The sequence below is a fragment of the Sciurus vulgaris genome (genome assembly GCF_902686455.1).
Source record: "Sciurus vulgaris genome assembly, chromosome: 5".
NCBI lineage: Eukaryota > Metazoa > Chordata > Mammalia > Rodentia > Sciuridae > Sciurus > Sciurus vulgaris.
In genome coordinates this window covers 149464438-149482988 of record NC_136465.1, presented here as the reverse complement: position 1 = coordinate 149482988, position 18551 = coordinate 149464438, and the positions used below count along the sequence as shown (strand labels likewise).

General features: G+C 39.3%; 1 protein-coding gene across 2 annotated transcripts in view; it reads left to right on the top strand.

The window, feature by feature from the left end:
- Positions 1–122: 122 nt before the first annotated feature.
- Positions 123–18551, top strand: part of KITLG (KIT ligand) — an 82636-nt gene continuing 64207 nt past the window's right edge. The window contains exon 1 of one of the 2 annotated variants that reach the window (XM_079139212.1): positions 123–408. In XM_079139212.1, the coding sequence (XP_078995338.1) occupies positions 394–408 (15 nt within the window). In that variant the 5' untranslated portion in view covers positions 123–393. The remainder of the gene's footprint in view (positions 409–18551) is intronic. The other variant, XM_079139211.1, reaches the window with a different exon arrangement.

Below are 18551 nucleotides of genomic sequence, written 5' to 3'. Positions count from 1 at the left end.
CGCCCAGGCCCCTAGTCTGGGGACGCGCTGGGCCTAACCCGCCCAACTTCTGGGGCATTCACCGCACTCTGGCCGCCCTCCCGGGTCTCCGCCTCGCCCTTGCCCGCGTCTCGCCTCCCCGGGGCTCCGGAAGGGAAGGAGGCGTGTCCAGAGCAGGCGGGAGGGATCTATATAAAAGCGCTGGCGGCGCGGTGGCTCGGGCTTCACTCGCTGCCTCGCGCTGGGACCGGGAGCGCTGCGGGAAGCACGGGCCGTAGAGAGGGCGCTGCGCTCGGGCTGCCCAATGCTCGGACTATCTGCCGCCGCTGCTCGTGCAATATGCTGGAGCCCCAGAACAGCTAAACGGAGTCGCCACACCGCTGCTTGGGCTGGATCGCAGCGCTGCCTTTCCTTATGAAGAAGACACAAGTGAGTAGGGCACGCCCGGGAGCTCACAGGCTTTCCAAGAAAATCGCGCCCCAAAGCCCCTAGGAGGCCGGCACTCCTTGGGACCAGCCAGCGGCACATGCTGGGTTGCGCCTGCCGGGTGAGCCTAGAGGGTGTGGGGGAGGCAGGCGTGGTGTGCGAGCCCGAGCCACCCAGCCTGGAGGCTCGAAGAAGAGTGGGAGTGATGAGAGGGAGTCGGTGTCAAGTTTGGAGCCGCGGTAGTTAAGTTTGGAGCTGTCAGTCGGAAACCGCATTTCCCCTCAGATGGAAGGGTCGGCTCTTTGGCCTGGGAGTTTCAGTTATCACGGGAAAGCTTGTCTTTGCACGGGAGGCGTTTTCCCGTGGATTCTGGGAGGTTATGAAACAGCTCCCCACGTGCCGTCCTCGCTTGCTAGCACCCAGATTTATTTGTGCAGCCCCAGATGGGCGCGGATCGAGCCTCGGAAGCGGGGAAGCGGCGGGAGTGAACCCAGCACCGAGCTCCAAAGCAGCAGCCCTCGCCGGAGCGGGGAACCTGCCCGGCCGCGTGGGGAAACTTGGCTTCTTGAGGCGTTTGCCTAGTTTGCAGCTCCGGGTGGGCCCTCCAGAGAACTAGAGATGAAGTAACGCCTCCACAGTGCATGCACCTTCTTCCACTACGAAAGAGGAAAAGTTCTCTTTTAAATGGGCACATGTAATGATAGTTATTGAGATAATACCCAGTGTTGCTAAATTGTGCTTTGTGCATAAAACTCTGTGGGTGAAGCACTGCCCCGAGGTACAGTTAGAGTCCTCCCCACCCGCCTTGAAACAAATATCTGTCAGGACGTTTAGAAAGGGACGCTGCAGTACCCCCATCCACAGTTCTTTGAAACACTGATGGTTCCTACCTCTTCTACTTCTTCCTTTCGGAATTGTTCTGGTATCTGCTGAGGGTTGGGTAAGGCTGCCCTTTCACCCCCCAGAGGTTCTATCGGAGATTGCATTTCTGAAATGTGTGAACGGATTGAAAGTGGTAGGGGGAAAGGGAAATAATGGGTTTATACAAATCGTTAGTTTAGACTGAAGGCAACAGTGTGCTGAAAATGCGTACTATAGTAAATGACCCGCTTAGCATCATATTTAAATAGATGCCTAGTCTTGGAGAAATACACATTAGGACAGAAGTAGGAAGAATAAAGTCCCTTTCACCTGTGTGGAAAAGGGAAGGCGGGAGAGACATTGCCTGGTGAAAACAGATAGTCACTAGAGCACTCTCCCGAGTCTCTAAAATGAGGAAGAGAAGTGGAGTGCTTGTCTCCTCTTTTGCAAGCCGTTTAGTTTTTAGGCTCTGCACTGGACACCACACCTGGAATCACCATAGTGTGCTGTTGAAATGCAAATATTAAGGATTCTTGCAACAGAGAAAAGTTTTATTGTAATCTCTTGATGTGTTCATGTTTTCTGCTTCAGAGAATAAGAAGTAAGGGTGGGGAACCTATTGCTTTTATTGCTTTTTATAGTAACATCTGCTGGCATGAATGGTAGTGGTGAGATCTGGGTGGAGAAGCAGCTAGCTTCTAGTTCAGGAAGAGCCAAACCTTCCTATTTAAACAAGAAAACAGGAGACAGATCAGGTTAATGTCCAACACTCCAAAGCCAGGCGATGCACTATCAAGTCACTTTGAGAGTCGGAAGGATGGATGATCCTTGCACCCTTGCTTTGCAAAACAAATGTGAGCTCTGTAATCTCCTTTCTTGCTTTGATTAAATGGCTTTGTCAATAGGATTACATGGAATAATTCCATTGAAAACTAGAAAGAGGTCAGTCTAGCCTGAACACTATGGCTGTAGCCTTAGTGACTCAATGCTGCCGACCAGAGACATTTGAGACAGCTAAGTATTTTAGAAATGTGACCTGTTCAGACCAAGTTAAAGTGCAGGCCCTTGGGGGGGGGGGGGGGGCTTGCTGATGTTAAAGGACTTGCAGGCAAAAGAGGGCAGTGCTCTTGTTGAATGAAGGCATTCATTACTTAGGATCTAATGACCTTCAAGGTTTCCTTTAAGGATACTTCTGGCAATCCTACATTCCTGTCACTGAAAAAGGGGTCAGTGGAGATAGCACAAAATCAATAAAATAATCCATGGCATTAAAGAGTGGATGAGATCCTGCTTCGTGTCAAATTTTCTAATCCGAAAGTTAGAGAGAAATTTTCTGTGTAGTTCTGCATGGATGAAGAGTAGCATAAGGAAACTGGACACTAACATTAACCTAATGTTATCTTTGTATCTATTAGTATACAATTGTTTAAGTAGTCCCTTATAAACAGGGCAAAGTTCCATTACAGGCCAACTGGTTCTATACCAACAAACAAAAAGATGATTTAGCAATATTTTTTGGATGTTAATTTGTATTACACAGTTCTCCAAGAATCATGGGGACACCAGGCATTTTGGCCTTTCAGTCAAGCTAAATAAGTGTGAAAATTCCATCAAGGACCACTTGGGGTTTGATGAATGATTCTTTCATTTGCTTAGCACCTGTGGTAGACTTCATATTTGGAAAATAATTACACAGTCAATAATCATGTGTGATAGTGACAATAGATTTAATTGTAAATCTGAAGAAAGGTATGTGTTTTTCAGTTTTCAGATTTTTGTTTGCTTGTATTTTATCAATACTGTATGATTTTACAATTCCTAAAGGAAACTGTGGCTCTGGCTAAGAAAGAGCATCTCTTTCAATGTATAACCATTTTCTTAAACATTATAGTCTGATATATTAAATAACAATTGGGAAGCCATATTTCACAATGCCAGTGAAAATCTGGTTACAAGTGCTGTCAGTTTAATGTGCTCGGTGCCACATTTATTGATGTTATGCTTACATTTTAGTTTCTTTACAGGTTTTGAGAGTTGTCATGACTGCTGTCAGTTTCAGTAATACTGAGACAGGAAAAATTTATCTTGCAAATGGTGTAGAAAAAGCCATTTTAGGCACACTAAAGCTCACAGGGAAGAGGCAAATATAATGTTAGCTCTCACTAGAAAAAAATATCCTTTTTTTTTCTTTTCTTCTTTTCTTTCTTTCTTTTTTATCTATATGAATTTGCCATGAGGGTGACCATGCAAGTTTATTTTGCAGAAAAAAAATTATGAAAAGAGCATTTTTACATCTTGTCCTTATGATCACTCAATTTGGAATGTGTGCTTTGAATAATCCTAATTTATGTAGTTTTTAATTGACACATTCTGCCAAGAGTTTAAAACTCAAGAGCTAAGTCTATTACATTTAACATAAAACAGGGAAAATAACCATATGGAAATCTGAAGTTTTGTGCCAAACCAATTAAAATTGCTAAATTTTATTTAACTGCTGATTTGACAATAGCAACTTGTGAGTCACATTTGTTCTGTAATGATAGATGATAAAACTTGTACCATCACCTTTAATAACATTTAAAATTTCCCTGCCCAAATATCTGGTCTGAGTTTTGGAGGTTTCTTGGATGGGTTGGGAATCCTACTGCATGAACCCCTTTGCCTTCCTCTGTCTGGGAGAACATAAAATATAGTCTGTGGGAGCATTCTAGCCTTCAGCCACTGAGGACTTGGATTCCAATTTCTGTTTTACCACTTGTGAGACAGATGACCTTAGGCAAATGGTTAAGCTTCTTGGGATTTCTGTTTTATAATCTGTCTGATTATAAAATAGTTATAAATATTTTTCTCAGATGGTAGCTGTACAGACTAAAAGAGATTTTTATATATGTCTCTATCAAAGCACAGTGGCTTAACTATAGTTCCAGTCTGAAATTGTAGTTTCTGATAAGAGAAGTTAACCTGCCTGCTAACTTTTACAGGCCAGAAGAAAAACTGGCCATTGCAAGTAGATGATGTTTAACCAACAAAGGAGAGACCAAGTTTTCCTAAGTAAGGATCCTTCAATTTAGTGCCTCCCATTGTAGGCTGTTATCTGACTGTGGACTGTAATTAACACATGACAAACCAGGAATGTGTGAAAACGAAGGTGATATATGGGCATGAGTCATGTGAAGTTCTTTAAGGTTTTTCTTTAAAAGTAAATATGAATGAGAGAATCAGAATACAACATAGAAACAGAAATGGAAATATTGTCTCTGATTCAGTTCTCTGTTGTCACACTCTTGCTTTCTAAATTTTCCTTGTGTGATTCTGAGGGTTTATTTTATTTTAGACTAAAGAAACTTGGTCAGCTTCTTATCCCTGGTCTTGCACTTGATCATCTGAGTAAGGCCATGCATTTATTTCTGCAGGGTGTCTTTGTTGTCTTTACCAGGCAACATGCAGTGACATTTTTTTTTTCTCTTATTATACAAGTTTGTGACTCCCCCATTCCCTTTTCTCCATTACCTTAAAGTACCCCTTTGTAAATTAGGGTAAGGCATTTGGATATAAATCTCTGAGTAGGGATCTTTTATCTTTCTTTTCTAGTACATGAATCATGAGCAGCTGCAGGAACTCTGTTTTTGGTCTTAGTCACCTGTGTAGTCAGAACAATTTATAAAACAAATTGAGAGAACACCAAGATACTTTTATAATATATGCTGCTTTCAGAGCTGTTTTGTATAGACTTTGTTTCATGGAAACCATTGACTGTAGCCTTACTGATTTATAGATGCAGCAAGATGTTTTTGCCTTTTCACTTAATTATGGGCACACTAAAAACTATTTACTGGACTGGGAGTTTGAGAGAATTATCATTATCCTATGCCTGTCTATTTCTGTCTGTCCAGAAAAAAAAAGAAGGGGTGGGGGTGATTTTCTTATAATTAGGCCTCATAGTTCTTTTTTTAAAATCACAATGTGTGTCATCTAAAGGAAAGCTGTTCTTTATGTAGCTCTCTTTGTCCTTAGCTACATTTTACTGTTTTTCTAGGCTGCCACATTGGCTTGGGTATTAGGAAGCTGTTCTTTTATTAACCTGGATAGTGAGTTGTGTGTCTTTGAGAAAGTATTTGAACCTCTCCAAATCTGTTCTCCCAATTGAAAAATGAGAAAGTAGGACTAGGTGATTTCGAAGTGCCTTCCAGTTCTAAAATTCTCTATTTCTAAAATGCTAGTAAAATAAAGGGTTGAACCAGATGGTGTTTAAAATTCCTTTAATTCTAAGGTTTATGTAGCCATTGCTTTAATATAAATACAAATGATTAACCATTGTTTTATGATTATGGATCAGCCCATAGGAAGAAATTAAGGAGATTTAAATTTAGACTGTTCTACTTTTAGCCATTTCACCTACTACTTGAAATTTCTCTATAACAAGAGCAGTATTTATACTTTCCTATTTTAGCAAACTCCATGGTTGAAGAGGACCTTTGCTTTCTCTCTTCTAGTCTTTTAAGTTCTGTGAGTGAGGAAGAATCCTAAGACAAAATCAAATAGTCAAAGAAGATAAGTTAAAAAGGCAGTGCTTTTCTGTATTTGCCTGTCTTTCCTCCCCTGAAGTCCCCAATGTCTGTGTGCATGGAATTGGAATGGAGAGAACAAACCAAAGAGGAATCTGATGATATAATAGAAAAACTTTAGTTGGGAGGATTAGAGGAAATGGCTTTGCACTTGGCTCTGCCTCCAGGTGTATGACCCTGGGCAAGTCATTGAGTCTTAACATCTCTGAATTATGTCTAGAAGTTAATCCTGAGAAGATAGTGAAGCCAACACTGCAGCTGGGGACACAGAGATGGAAAGAGGAGGGGGCCTTGGGGAAGGGGTTCCTGTGGATGATTCTTTGCCAGGTCCTCACTTGCCTTGGCTTTTGCTAGAGTCCATTATCACCCTGAAGCAGCCCAGTATCCACAGCAGCTTTTTCTTGGAAGTCAGAAGCCATAGCTGTCCTTTTCTTTTTGTTGACCTGAGAATATTCAAAGACCAGCTGGACCGTCCTCCAGCCAGAAGATCACAGATTCCTTTGAAAATGGGGCTGTGGTGGTGATGATAACGTTCTGCTTTGAGTGCTGGTGGAGTCCAGCTGGAGACTAGTGACTTCGTTTTTAAAGTCAATTAAACAAACAAACAACAACAGCAACAAAAGAAAAACAGGTTACCTGAATGCAGGAATTCAGCACTCGACTATTCACCTGTAGCTGTTAGCCATGGCCTTAGGGCATCTGAGGGCGGATTGGATGAGATTCGAGCATGGTCATAATAAGAGGGAAGCAATTGGGTTGCCTTTTCTGTATTCCCAGTACACAAACAGCAGATCAAAAGCCCCCTAGTTGTCTTGCAAAGAATGCCTTTGCTCTTGAGGGTGACCAGACAAAAGGGTGTGAAAAGATGATACCAAACCCATCCACCTAAGGCCCCTCCATCACCTCTGCAGAAAAGACAACTCCACTGCCTAATTTTTTCCCTGTGCAAACCTGGGAGGAAAGACACAGCCTGGAGGGGTGGTGTTGCATTTTGCCTCCTGTACACATTACTGTTTCCTTCCTGGGAACAAAAGCCCCTGGGTGCTTAGAACTTCTGCTGCTTTTCACCTTGGCATTAAATTGTTGAAGCAAATGACCTTGCCATATCTGGGTCTTTCTTAAACTTCAGGGATGAACTGCATCTCCTCGTTGGCGTTGGCTTGTTTCCTCTAAATGTATGTGTCCAGTGATCATAAACTGGGTTGCCTCTAATAATCACCACTGAATAGTGTTTGATTATTGTGAAGAAACCTCTTGGAACTCTGCTGTGCTGAGCCAGCATACTGCTGTGTTCTGGGGGTCCTTTTCTCCAAGCCTTCCCAAACAACTGCCTTAGAGCTACAGACACAGTGTGCTTTGTTATAAAGGGCCTTGCCATGCTCCTGGGATATGCTGTCCATGTGGCTGTACGGCCTGTTAAAATTTATATGCAGTGCAGAACATTAGATGAAAGAGTTGGGGGAAGGGAACACAGAGATGTTTTCATATAAAATAGTTTATAACACGATCTAGAAAACCCAAGGATTACAAAACAAACCACAGTCATCACGCGTACAGCCATTATTTATGCTTCTTTCTAAAAACACAATTTAACACTTCCAAAATAGTAAACACATTAGGTCTTTCCATTTTCCATGATGACCAAATAAGACCTCAGTGATTGCTTAGGCTTGGGTCTCAGGTGGTTTTAGAAAGCTTCTGTACTTTCTGGGCCTACCCAGAGATCTTTGGTGTGTTCTCTTAGACAGAGGAGTGACCCTAACACATAAGTCTTTCTGCTCTTTGTTAGAAAGATAAATTATCACCATACAGGGGAATGGCTGCTACTTTCCAGGTGGTCCACACTGGGAACTGAAATGCAGGGATGATAAAGGGATTAGGGAACACTTGTGAATAATCAAAGAGGTGGTTAGCACAGTGTTTCAAATATCTGGATGAAATTAATCTTATGCAGAATAGGACAGAACTACAAAATAAGGTATATATACTTCTTCCCTTGTTTTTGTAACAAATTATGTTGTTGTTGTTTTAAAAGAATTTTAACTCCTGCTCAGGAAAAATGTTTTCCAAACTGTAGTACACTTTTGTTTATAACGAATGCACCGAAGCGATCGTAGTCTATGCCTTAGCAACATTTGGAAAACAGTGGAACTCTTTTCTATTTGAATATTAGGTATTTCTTTCTTCTTTCTTTCTTTCTTTTATAGTTGAGCATTTATTAAGCTTGGTTGTTTTATTTCATGTATATTTATATTTTGCTGTAGACATAATAGCAAGTTTTTTTTTTTTTTTTTTTAATCTAAGGCTCACAATGAGGACGTGTTCTAAGACCTTTGCAGTTTTATATTTATTTACTTCTTAAATTTTAAATAGTTAGATAGACTTTTTAAATCCAAAGCTAATTTGACCATTGGTTGTTTACATTTCTGTACAAATGTCACATGTAATTGATTCAGCTTGAAGGAATGAGTTTACTGTTATACATGTGAAGTGCTTGACATTTAAATGTGTAGTTATTTTAAATAATTTCAACCATTGTTTTATAAAATCAAACCATACTGACAGAAGATCATGCCAGAATGGTACTTGGTAGAAAATACTTCTAAGATTAATTTATTCATTGAACTTTTCTCCTGGGGGGCAAGTATTATTTTTTTAAATCCCATTTCACAGATAAGGAAACCAAGATAAGGGCTTACCCCTCAGAACTCTAAGTATTAGTCACCAAAGTTGTCACCCAAGATATGGGACTGGTACAGCTGCAATGCCTCAACCTGGCTTATTTAGTACTTCTGAGATACATACTCTGTTTGCAAGAACATTAAATAAAAACCAAATGCAATTCAGATAGTAATAACAGCTGCCTGTATTAGAATTTGCCCAACAAAAATTTCATGATTGCCTTTGCCTAGTGGAGTAACTCATCCTAGATGCTCAGTAAATGTGCATGGAATGTTATGGAACAAATGCATACTTGATTCAGGTCTTTAGCTGCTGATACATTTTTTTTCCCCACAAGCTTAATCTTCCCTTTTTTTGACAGCAAAATTTTAAAAACAGTACTAGTATATTATCTAAACAAATGTGTTCAGTTGATTGGAGAGGCTACTTTTTTCACCATTTACATCTTTCATTTTCAGTGAACATGCAATTTATTTATTACTAAGTGAAACTAGAGATGTTGTAGGTAAAGAGAAAGTGTAGATGAAAGATATTGTGGGTTATACCACTTACAAGCTCTATGTGACCCTCAGTAAGTTTTTCTCTCTGACTTTCATTTTCCCAGTCTTTAAAATGGGCACAGAAGTACCTAGTGAGAGTGTTGGTGGTGATGAGATGAGATGTACTGTCTAATATCACAGCAACTGGCACTTGTTAGACAATCATTTCCTTCACTGCCAAAATACAAACTCAGAGAACATTTTAATAGCACTTCTATGCTATAAGTAGTCAATTTACTGTTAGCAATTCCTGGCTTTGGCTATAAGGTTTACATGCATAAATGAATTAAATAATCCTAAATTTAATGGATCAAATAATCCTAAATAGCCTAACTCCTCAATTGGTACATCATCTACCTTCTTTAACTCTCCTAAACAATCTTAGTAAATTAAAAAATATCACCCCCAAACTTATCTCCTTCATCTTTCTCCCCTTTCTGTGAAAGAGAACAATTATACAAAAGTGGCCAAAGAATAAGCTATTTAAATAAGTAAAAGAGCAGTGGTGGGGGATAGAGCTCAGTTGGTAGAGTGCTTGACTTGCAAACATAAGGCCCTGGGTTTAATACCCAGCACTGCATAAAAAGAAAAGAAAGAAAGGCAGCTTATTGAATAAGGAAATAATAAGACTAGTTATTGAGTGTCCATTGATTATTTACCATGAATGGGGAACTATACCACAAACTGCACACCTTGACCTCATTTGATTCTAGCAAAAATGTTATGTAGTACATACTATGAAAACGTGATTCCTCCTTTTTCTTTCTTCCCTCTCTCTTTTAAACAAATGGGAAAACAATTTCAGAGATATTAGGAAAATTTGCCCAAGATTAAAATGAAAAGCATGCAAGCAAGTATCAGAGCTTGGGTTTGAAGCCTGGCCTGTTTAATTCCAAAGTCTAGATTCCTTTTGATCACTGCAGTACAGTACATCCACATTTAGACACTTGCATACAGATACAACTTGTGCTTATAGTTGGGGTCTGAAATGTCCCCTAAAGACCCATGAGTTGAGGGCTTGATCCCCAACCTTTGGTACCATTGGGAGGTGGTGGAACCTTTAGGAAGTGGAGCTTAGTGGAAAGAAGTTAGGTCACTAGGAACATACTCTCAAACAGAGATATTGGAACCCTGGCCTTTGTCCCTTTTTCCCTTTGCTTCCTGGCTTCTATGAGGTGCAAAAGTGTCACTATCACACTCTAGCCATGATGTACTGTGCACTGCAGGCCTAAAGCAATGGCCCAAATGACCATGGACTACAACCTCAGAAACCATGTGCCAAAATAACCTTTTGCTCCTTAAATGTTGATCATCCCAGGTATTTTGTCACAGTGGTGGAAAACTGAGTAAGACAACCTGTAAGGCTTGAACTCTTAGAACTTCTTTTTTTTTTTTTTTTTATTAATTTGTGTTTGGAGTTGATCATGGGTTTTACTCATATACCAGGAAACCTGAAAGCAGGCAAAGCTGAGTGACAGGTAGCTTCAGACTCCAGCACTTCAGTGCTGCCTGGAAGCATAAGTGGTTGTGGAAGAGCATCACTCCTGCAAGTCAGCGAGCCTGACCTGCATCGGCAGCCCCACCCAGTTCAGTCTCCTGAGCCTTCAAATAGAAGCTTCATCCCAGATTCATTTGACTGTTGTGAACTGTAAAAATGCCATTTTTCTTGATGGGATTAAGAATTACTGCCAAAACCTTGGTATCTTTCAAATAAAGTGGTACTTTGTTGGCAGAGGACTGATTTTAAATTTTTGGGTTTTTATTTTTTTGCAGTTTCAGGGATTGGACCCTGAGTCTCTCACTTGCTCAGAAATTGCTCTGCCACTGAGCTACATCTCCAGCCCTAAATTATTTAAGAATTGCGTTTCAAAAAACTTCTTAGAAAAAGAAATAGGCATCAGAGATTATTTTTATCATTTTTTTCTGACCCAATTTATATGCTGTTTTTTAGAAAACTACTTAATAATGTCTTTGATTATGTCTGGGATTTAAATCTACCAGTCATTTATGTCTCAGTCTTTGCTTTATAATTCCTTGTCAGTCCAATTGCATTCATAGTGCAAAATTATCTTCTACATTAAAATTTAGATTTTTTAAACAAATGACTGTTGAAGCCCTCTTAGCAAAAGCATTCCCTTGTAACTGACTCATCAGCAATTTAGGGCAAGGTGAAGAGAGGCTCAGTTAACCAGATGCTGCAGTCTGATCTTCTTCTTTGGATGGCTAAGCAGGTAAACATCTGAGCCTCAATTTCCCAATCTGCCAAACAGGGAAGAATTGTACATTTCTCATAGTTAGTTTCCCATATGTGGTTGCTAAATGAAGCAATCCATAAAAAGCACTTAGTCCAGTGCCTGACACAAAGGAACCTCTAAATAAATATTTAAGGTTGTTACTAACATGACACAAATGGGAATATAATGCTCATCAGTAGTGAGGACTGCTTTTTAAGGGAAATGACATTAAATGAAAAGTCGTCACTGCCAGAGTGAAAGGGAAAGTTGGAGCAATTTATCCAAATAACTCAAAGCTCTGATTAATTTTTGTCTGGAGTACTTTGTTTTATTTCTTTAGTAAAAACTGGAAAAAACCTTAAAGTGTTTAGCATTATAATCTCAAGAGAGTTTACTTAGAGCAAAGTTACTTCTTTCTGTCCTGTGTCCAAGGTCACAGTTAATCCATGGTGGTGCTGGCTCATGAACTAGGAAGTCTGCATCTGGAGACTGCATTCCTAAATTCCGTGCCATGCCTGGAATTGGGGAGACAGGACGTAAGTCCTTCCCATTTTGATTCGGTTAGTGATTCCCTGCATATTTCTATCTGGGAGAATCCAAAGAAATATAGCCAATTGTCAGGAAGAAGGGAAAGAGCATTACTTTTGTGTCAGATGCACCTAGGTTAGGACTGGGATTAGAGTTCAATGGTAGAAAACTTGCCTAGCATGTGTAAGGCTGGGGTTCAATCCCCAGTACTGGGGGCGGAGGGAACACCTAGGTTTTACCTCTGGCTCCTGACTCCAGTTTACAGTGGGATCTTAGGCAATTTATTTAACTTTGCTTAACCTTTTCTTAACCTTCTATTAAATGGAGAAATAATACTTTGCAGCTTTTCCCTTTCCTTCCCTTGTTCTGTTTAATCCCTTCTTTCCTTTTTTAACCCTAGAAATGATATGCTGTGTGCCTAGTTTTTGATAGGCACTCACAGAATTGTGCAATCATAAGAAGTATTTTTCAGATTCAATCCATGTTTCCCTATTATACCATTAACTACTAAGTTATATCTGTGCAGAGTACTTGACTCATTGTCCTCATGTAGATTAGAAGGAACATGGGTGTTGGAATAAGATAAAATGAGGCTTAAATCCTAATGTTGTTGTTCACCAAGATCATAGTTATATTATCTACTTTCTTTTCTCTAGGCCTTAATATTCTCATTTTTGTCAGGGCAATAAGGGTAATAGTATCTAGTTTGGAGAACACAAAGATTAAATGAGATAATATAGTGAAATTGCCTGACCCAGAAGTGATGCTCAGTAAGTGGTATCTCTGATCTTTAGGGAAAGGTTTATGCCAGCAAATAGATCAGTATGCATTAGCCTGTTGATTCGGTGTCAGTTTATTCCATTTGTAGGATGCTATAAGAATTTAAAACATATTGTCACTAAGAAGCAAATCAAGATTTTAGGCAGTTTTAGGAAATGGGATTGTGTAACCGTGAACTGAGAATGTTGAGGAGTCTGAATGTGTGTAACTAAGGATGCTGACACAAATCTTGGCTAGCTCACAAGTCCTAAGAGTCAAGACGGGCAATAAGGAACAGTGTGACTTCACAGACTGTCCTATTCTGTTCAGAGGCCTAGGGTCATATCATTCTAAGCCTATAGTGATGAGAAATTTAAATTTCCAAATGCCTGAAACCTTGATGTTTATTAATGTCTTCCAATATGAACCTCAAACTACTTTTTAATAGTATGATCATTCATAGCTATGAAAACTCAGATCTGGAGGCACCTTTGTAAATTGTATGACTTTGAGTCACTTAATTCTTATGCTTGGATTTTCTCCTTTGTAAAATAAGGCTTATAGTAGGGTCTAACTCCTAAGGTAGTTCTGAGAATTAAATGAGCTAATGCATGAGAATGGTTGGCACCAACAGAGATACCAGAAAACCTGGGTAAATGTTAGTTCCTTTCAGGTAAAATGCATTTTGCATTCAAAGGTTGTGTTTTTTTTTTTTTTATATTTTAATGTTGATTTAATAGGTGCGTAGGATTTAACAGTTCAGAAAAGTTTTCAATATGAATTTTTTTGTTGTTGCTGTTGTTGTTTTGTTTTTTTAGTTTTTGTTGCTCGGAGTAGAACTGAGGACCTCTTGCATGCTAAGCACATGCTCTACCATTGAAACCCCTCTTGTCAGTAATTTTGTTTAGAGTGTAAGAGGGTGATTGTCCAGGTTAATCTTCGAGTTAAGTTTTGTATCAGTCAAGACAGACGCAAGTTACTTTTATCAGTGCATTACTTCAGGTAAACAAGCATTCCATTCTTTGACAGAACATTAAACTGTTATGTTCCTTTGATGGAGTGCTGACTTGTTCAAAGCAGTTGTGAAAGAGAGAAAACAGCTCCTGTTTTCTAACTTCCTATAATCCAAAAGTTGTTTCTACAGGATTCTTGTCTAAGTCTTTGTATATCAATACCTCAGTGATTAATTTCCCAAACCAGAAATGTGTGAAGTAAATTTGGGTTCAGTTCAGAGTAACACCAAAATTTCAACCCAGACAAAACAGATGTGAAATCTCTTTTAGATATGGAAAAAGAAAAAAACCTAAGTCCATTCTTTAAAGGTCCAAAGAAGGAGAATGGGGGAAGAAACATTGACATATATTATGTTTGCATATTGCTTAGGAGCAAAGTTAGATTTCAAAAGACCTTAGTGTTGTAGCTTTCCCTGGAGATTTTTTCATCCTAGTGTTTGAGGCAGGAAAATCAAAGGAAGGACTTGGTGACAGCACAGGAGATCCATGTCCTAAATTCAGGTATCTGGTGTTGGTATGTGGTTTCGTGCCTGTGAGGATGTCCATTTCATCATCCTACTCTATGACTTTAAAGATTTTTACTAGTGCGCACGATCCAGAGTGAAGGGAAGTCAGGCCTTGTCCCTATGCTCACTCCCATTCTCCACTGACTTTGCATTACCTGTAGGATAAAGTCCAAATTCTCAGCATACCATACCAGGTACTCTGTGGCTTGGATGTTGCTTATCTCCACCACTCCCTGAGTGGTAAATTTCATTTTAGTGTCGTGTAACTATGTTCAGAGACATGCCCACCACTCTGCATTTGGTCTCTAAGGCCTTGACACCGGACAGACCCTTGATTTGCCAGGCGTGTATGGTTCCTCCTCTAGGAAGCCCTCCCCACTTCTTGTTTGCCCTTCTTCCTCAGCCTCACTCCTGATCTCACCCTCATCTCCTATAGCATTAAAAAAAAAATTCTATCATGTTATATTGGATCATCTTTGTTACTTACCTTGGTAAAGATATTGAGTTTGATGAAACATACCAGATGTATCTTTGAGGGAAAGCATCCACTTATCAACATTTTCGGCATGAATCTGGCATTTAATGTTTTTATGCCTGCTGATCCCGGTTAACACCAAAGAGGTGGACACCAAGGAGGATGAGGAGGAACTTGAAAACATTACCGAAGTCAGCTGGAGTCACGACTGTGCACACGACGGCACTTCGCATGAATGTACCTATGTGGTTCAAATGTAATTCTCTTTAGAGAAAAAAATGATAAATGGGTCACTTGGCATGGTAGTAGATAGTGGAGAAAGTGAATTAAAAAGAAGAGGGTGAGGCAGTTGCTTGTCATTTTTTAAGAAAATAATACAGTAGCTTACATGGCAAGTACCTATTGGAACTTGCTAATTCAAGATATGGAGAGGGATCCCGAGCCAGAAAGCATTTTAGGACTAAAATATTCATTTCATGTACCAGATCCTGAACTATGAGCAAAACATATTACTTACTTTATCTCCCCTAACCCTCCCCATCTATGAGGGTGATAGTGGGATTATTCTACTTTGTGGTAGACAAATGTGGGCTCAGAGAGGTCAAGCAAGTTTCTCAGCATTTCACAAGTGTCAGTCATCAAACCTGACCTGTTTTTAAGTAGATCATCTTCTCTTGCCTAAACAATACAATTTTTTTCTTGATAAGTAATTATTGTAAGTGTAATAAATGGATTCTTCATCCCCAGTTTACCATGTTTAAGATGCTTCCTTTTAATATTTTCTTTCCATAGATCGTGCTGGTTAATAGGTAGCCAGTGCAGTAGACAAGCACAGGAAGTTGTGCAGTTTTGGATACAGAGGTGTGTAACTTCTGTTTCGAAGGTGGTGAAAGGACAGAATTATGACTATGTGATAAGTTTTAGATGGTTCCATTTGAATTACATTTATGGATTGAAGACAAGAGTCAAGAAGTTTAGCAAAAATAATATTTCACTACTTAGCAATCAGACACTTATTTAAGTGTGGAGGAAGAAAGTTGGAGAAGGATTAACCAGATGTGATGTTTTCAGATTTCACGTATAATAAGAAGATCCACCTGAATGACTCAAGACAAAAATACCGCTATTTTCTAATATAGTGCTTTAAAATAACATTGCCCATATTTTGTGTACTTTAAAAGTTCATTTTGGGGGAATACTCTTTTATTGCCAGGTTTTCAAAATTCTAAAGTGATAAAATTAATGCAACCTTATAATGTGGACTCTTTTCCTTTATTTTTTCTTTCTAGTCAGGTAAGCTTCTTTTCAGCAAAGAATTTGAAAGTTAACATTTCTAAAACCAATTAAACTTTTCAAGTTTCATATAATCGTATCACTAAGAACAAAGTGTACCTCCTGCATGAATTCGCAAACAAAACCTCCAAAAAAGAACCATAAATGAGAAGAGAAGATAACGTACAAAAATTGAGCAATGAAGGAGATATGTAAAAAGGTTTGTGCAGATCTGGCAATTTAAACATACAGCAGCTGAAGCATATCTTTCCAATCTCATTTAGTTGGATGCTCTGCTCATGAGCCTCTTCATTTCCTGAGGAAGTAGATCTCTATTCTCTTCCATATGGTGAGACAATCTCTTTGCTTTCCAAACAGTCCTGTTTACATTTATTTCTCCATCCTCTTTTGATTCCTCAGCGAAACAGCTGCTTTGAAAAGAAGACCAAAAGATTATCTTGAGATGGTTACCCATTTACTGTCTCTGCCGCCCAGAAGGCAAAGTTCATTTCTTTCTTCCCCCAGAATTATTTAGAATAGGATTTGAGGCCTTCAAGTACCTTGTCCATATTCCTCTTTTGTTTTTTTGTACTTGGAAGATTACTGGATAGTTTTCCCAAAGTCATCATCAGAACAAAAATACATGTACTTAACAAGATTAACTCAAAACCTTTAGAAGAATAACTAATAATACTGGTGCTCCTATCCTGATACATTGTAAAAAATCATCTCCACTTTTTTATTTTTGATGTATATCTTCTTTTTACTAGTGAATTTAGAGTCTCTTAGAGAGTCTTTTAGACATAATTTCATAGATCTCATGTAAAAATCAGAATAAAAATCTAGCCACTTAGTTGTGCTTCTTAGAGCATGAAAATGCAATAATGTAGTATGTATGTATATATTATTTGGTGTAGAGGGGTGAAATGTCATTGAGTCTGCACATGCATAATCCCCCACACACCACACCCAGCTTTCTGTTTCTTGCAAACAAGTCACAGGAGAGGACAGCATCATCACTATGCCAGAGTCACTTTGAAGGAAGGGTAGTTGGTTTTGTTTAGTGGAAGTAGGAGTGGGTCTGTCAGGCTGACATAAAAAGGCTTCAGTTCTCTAAGCCCTTTTTTGCCGGCTTTAGTGGGGATGACAGACAGATAAGGGTCAACCAATGCTTTGGCAAGAGATAAGATTAGCATTTAAAAGCTTACCCTGTGTCATCACTTCTGGATGTGTCTGATCCTAAGTGAAATCTTATTCTATGTGTTCATTTCCAACACGGAATCACCGTGAATAATTTTTATGAATGGCTGATTTAGAAATGTTGATCAATTGCAGTTCATTTGGGTGATTAGGGAGAAATTTATAATTGCACGGAATTGTAGACTTCTCAGAGATTTGCACACACAGTATCTACAGTTCACCCCGGTGGGGTATTTTTAATCTTTTGATTTTTTTTTTCTTTCTGTCTTTTTAAATATGCCTCAGTAGGGCCAATAAGAGAAAATAACTCCATTTTATTATACTTATCTAGTTCCTTCAGAAAGGGAGCTCTGGGGACTTTACTGCCAGGTCAGCACTTTAACTTATCACACTTTGGCACCATCTACCAGGAGAGGCATTTTCAAGTGGTTGCTTATTCATTAAAAATTATTTAGTATTTATTATAATCAAGGAGGCAATGTGCTAGAGGCCAGAGATACAATGATAAGCAAAATAGTTACATTGTCCCTGATCTACATGGAGCTTATAGTCTACCCCAGGTTTTAGATCCTAATTTTCCACTTACACGGACCCAGAGAAGTATTAAAGGTAGCAAGAAAATTAGAAATTCAAACAGAGAACCATTTAGCTAATTGATTAGCTGACGATTAGGATTTGGCTGTTACTGGACCCAGGAGTAAGAAGTTTGACAATGGTTTATACCCAATTGTTTGAGCAAACCTTTCTGTTTAACTTTCTTCATTCATCCATTGTAAAAATGTTTACAAGGGGCTTCTCCATACCCAGCACTACTCTAACCACTAAGGATGAAACAGAGGAGAACTGAAAATCCCTGCCTTTATGGTGCTTACACTTAAGTGCAGGAGACAGATAAGCAAAACTAGTTGGGGATGTTGTAATTCCATTGTGTAAATATGGACACCATCTGCTGAGGATTGAATGGTACATTATCCAGACTTCCCCTGTGCCCATTTTATATACCTGAGTTCATTCTCAAGGCATGAAGAGATGATTAGTAAGTTAGTTGGGTTATCAAGATAGTTTTTGAGACTAAAAATTGCTTTGATGGAAATAAAACTGTGATATGAAATGATATATGAAAAGCGTGGCTCCTTAAGACAGGTTGCCTGGGAAGGTTTCCCTGAGACGGTGATGTTCCAGCTGAGTTCTGAGTGATCGGAAGCACGTGCTGTCAGTAGTGAGTACCAAGGGCTTGAGGCAGCAATGTATTTGGGGAACTCAGAACAGAGGGGAGGCCAACATGGCTAGAACATCATGCAGAGAGGGCTTGGCAAGGGGTAGGTGTGGAGATGGGCCAGTCTATGTTCTGTAGGCCTTGGCGCATTTTTCAAGTCTTACAGTAAGTGCAATGGAAATGGGGAGTTCAAGCAGGTAGTGATGTTTTACATTCCCAGAACACACTATTATAACTATCAAGGGTAGAAGCAAAAAAAAAAAAAAAAAAAAAAAAGCCATTTTCAGGGTCCTCAT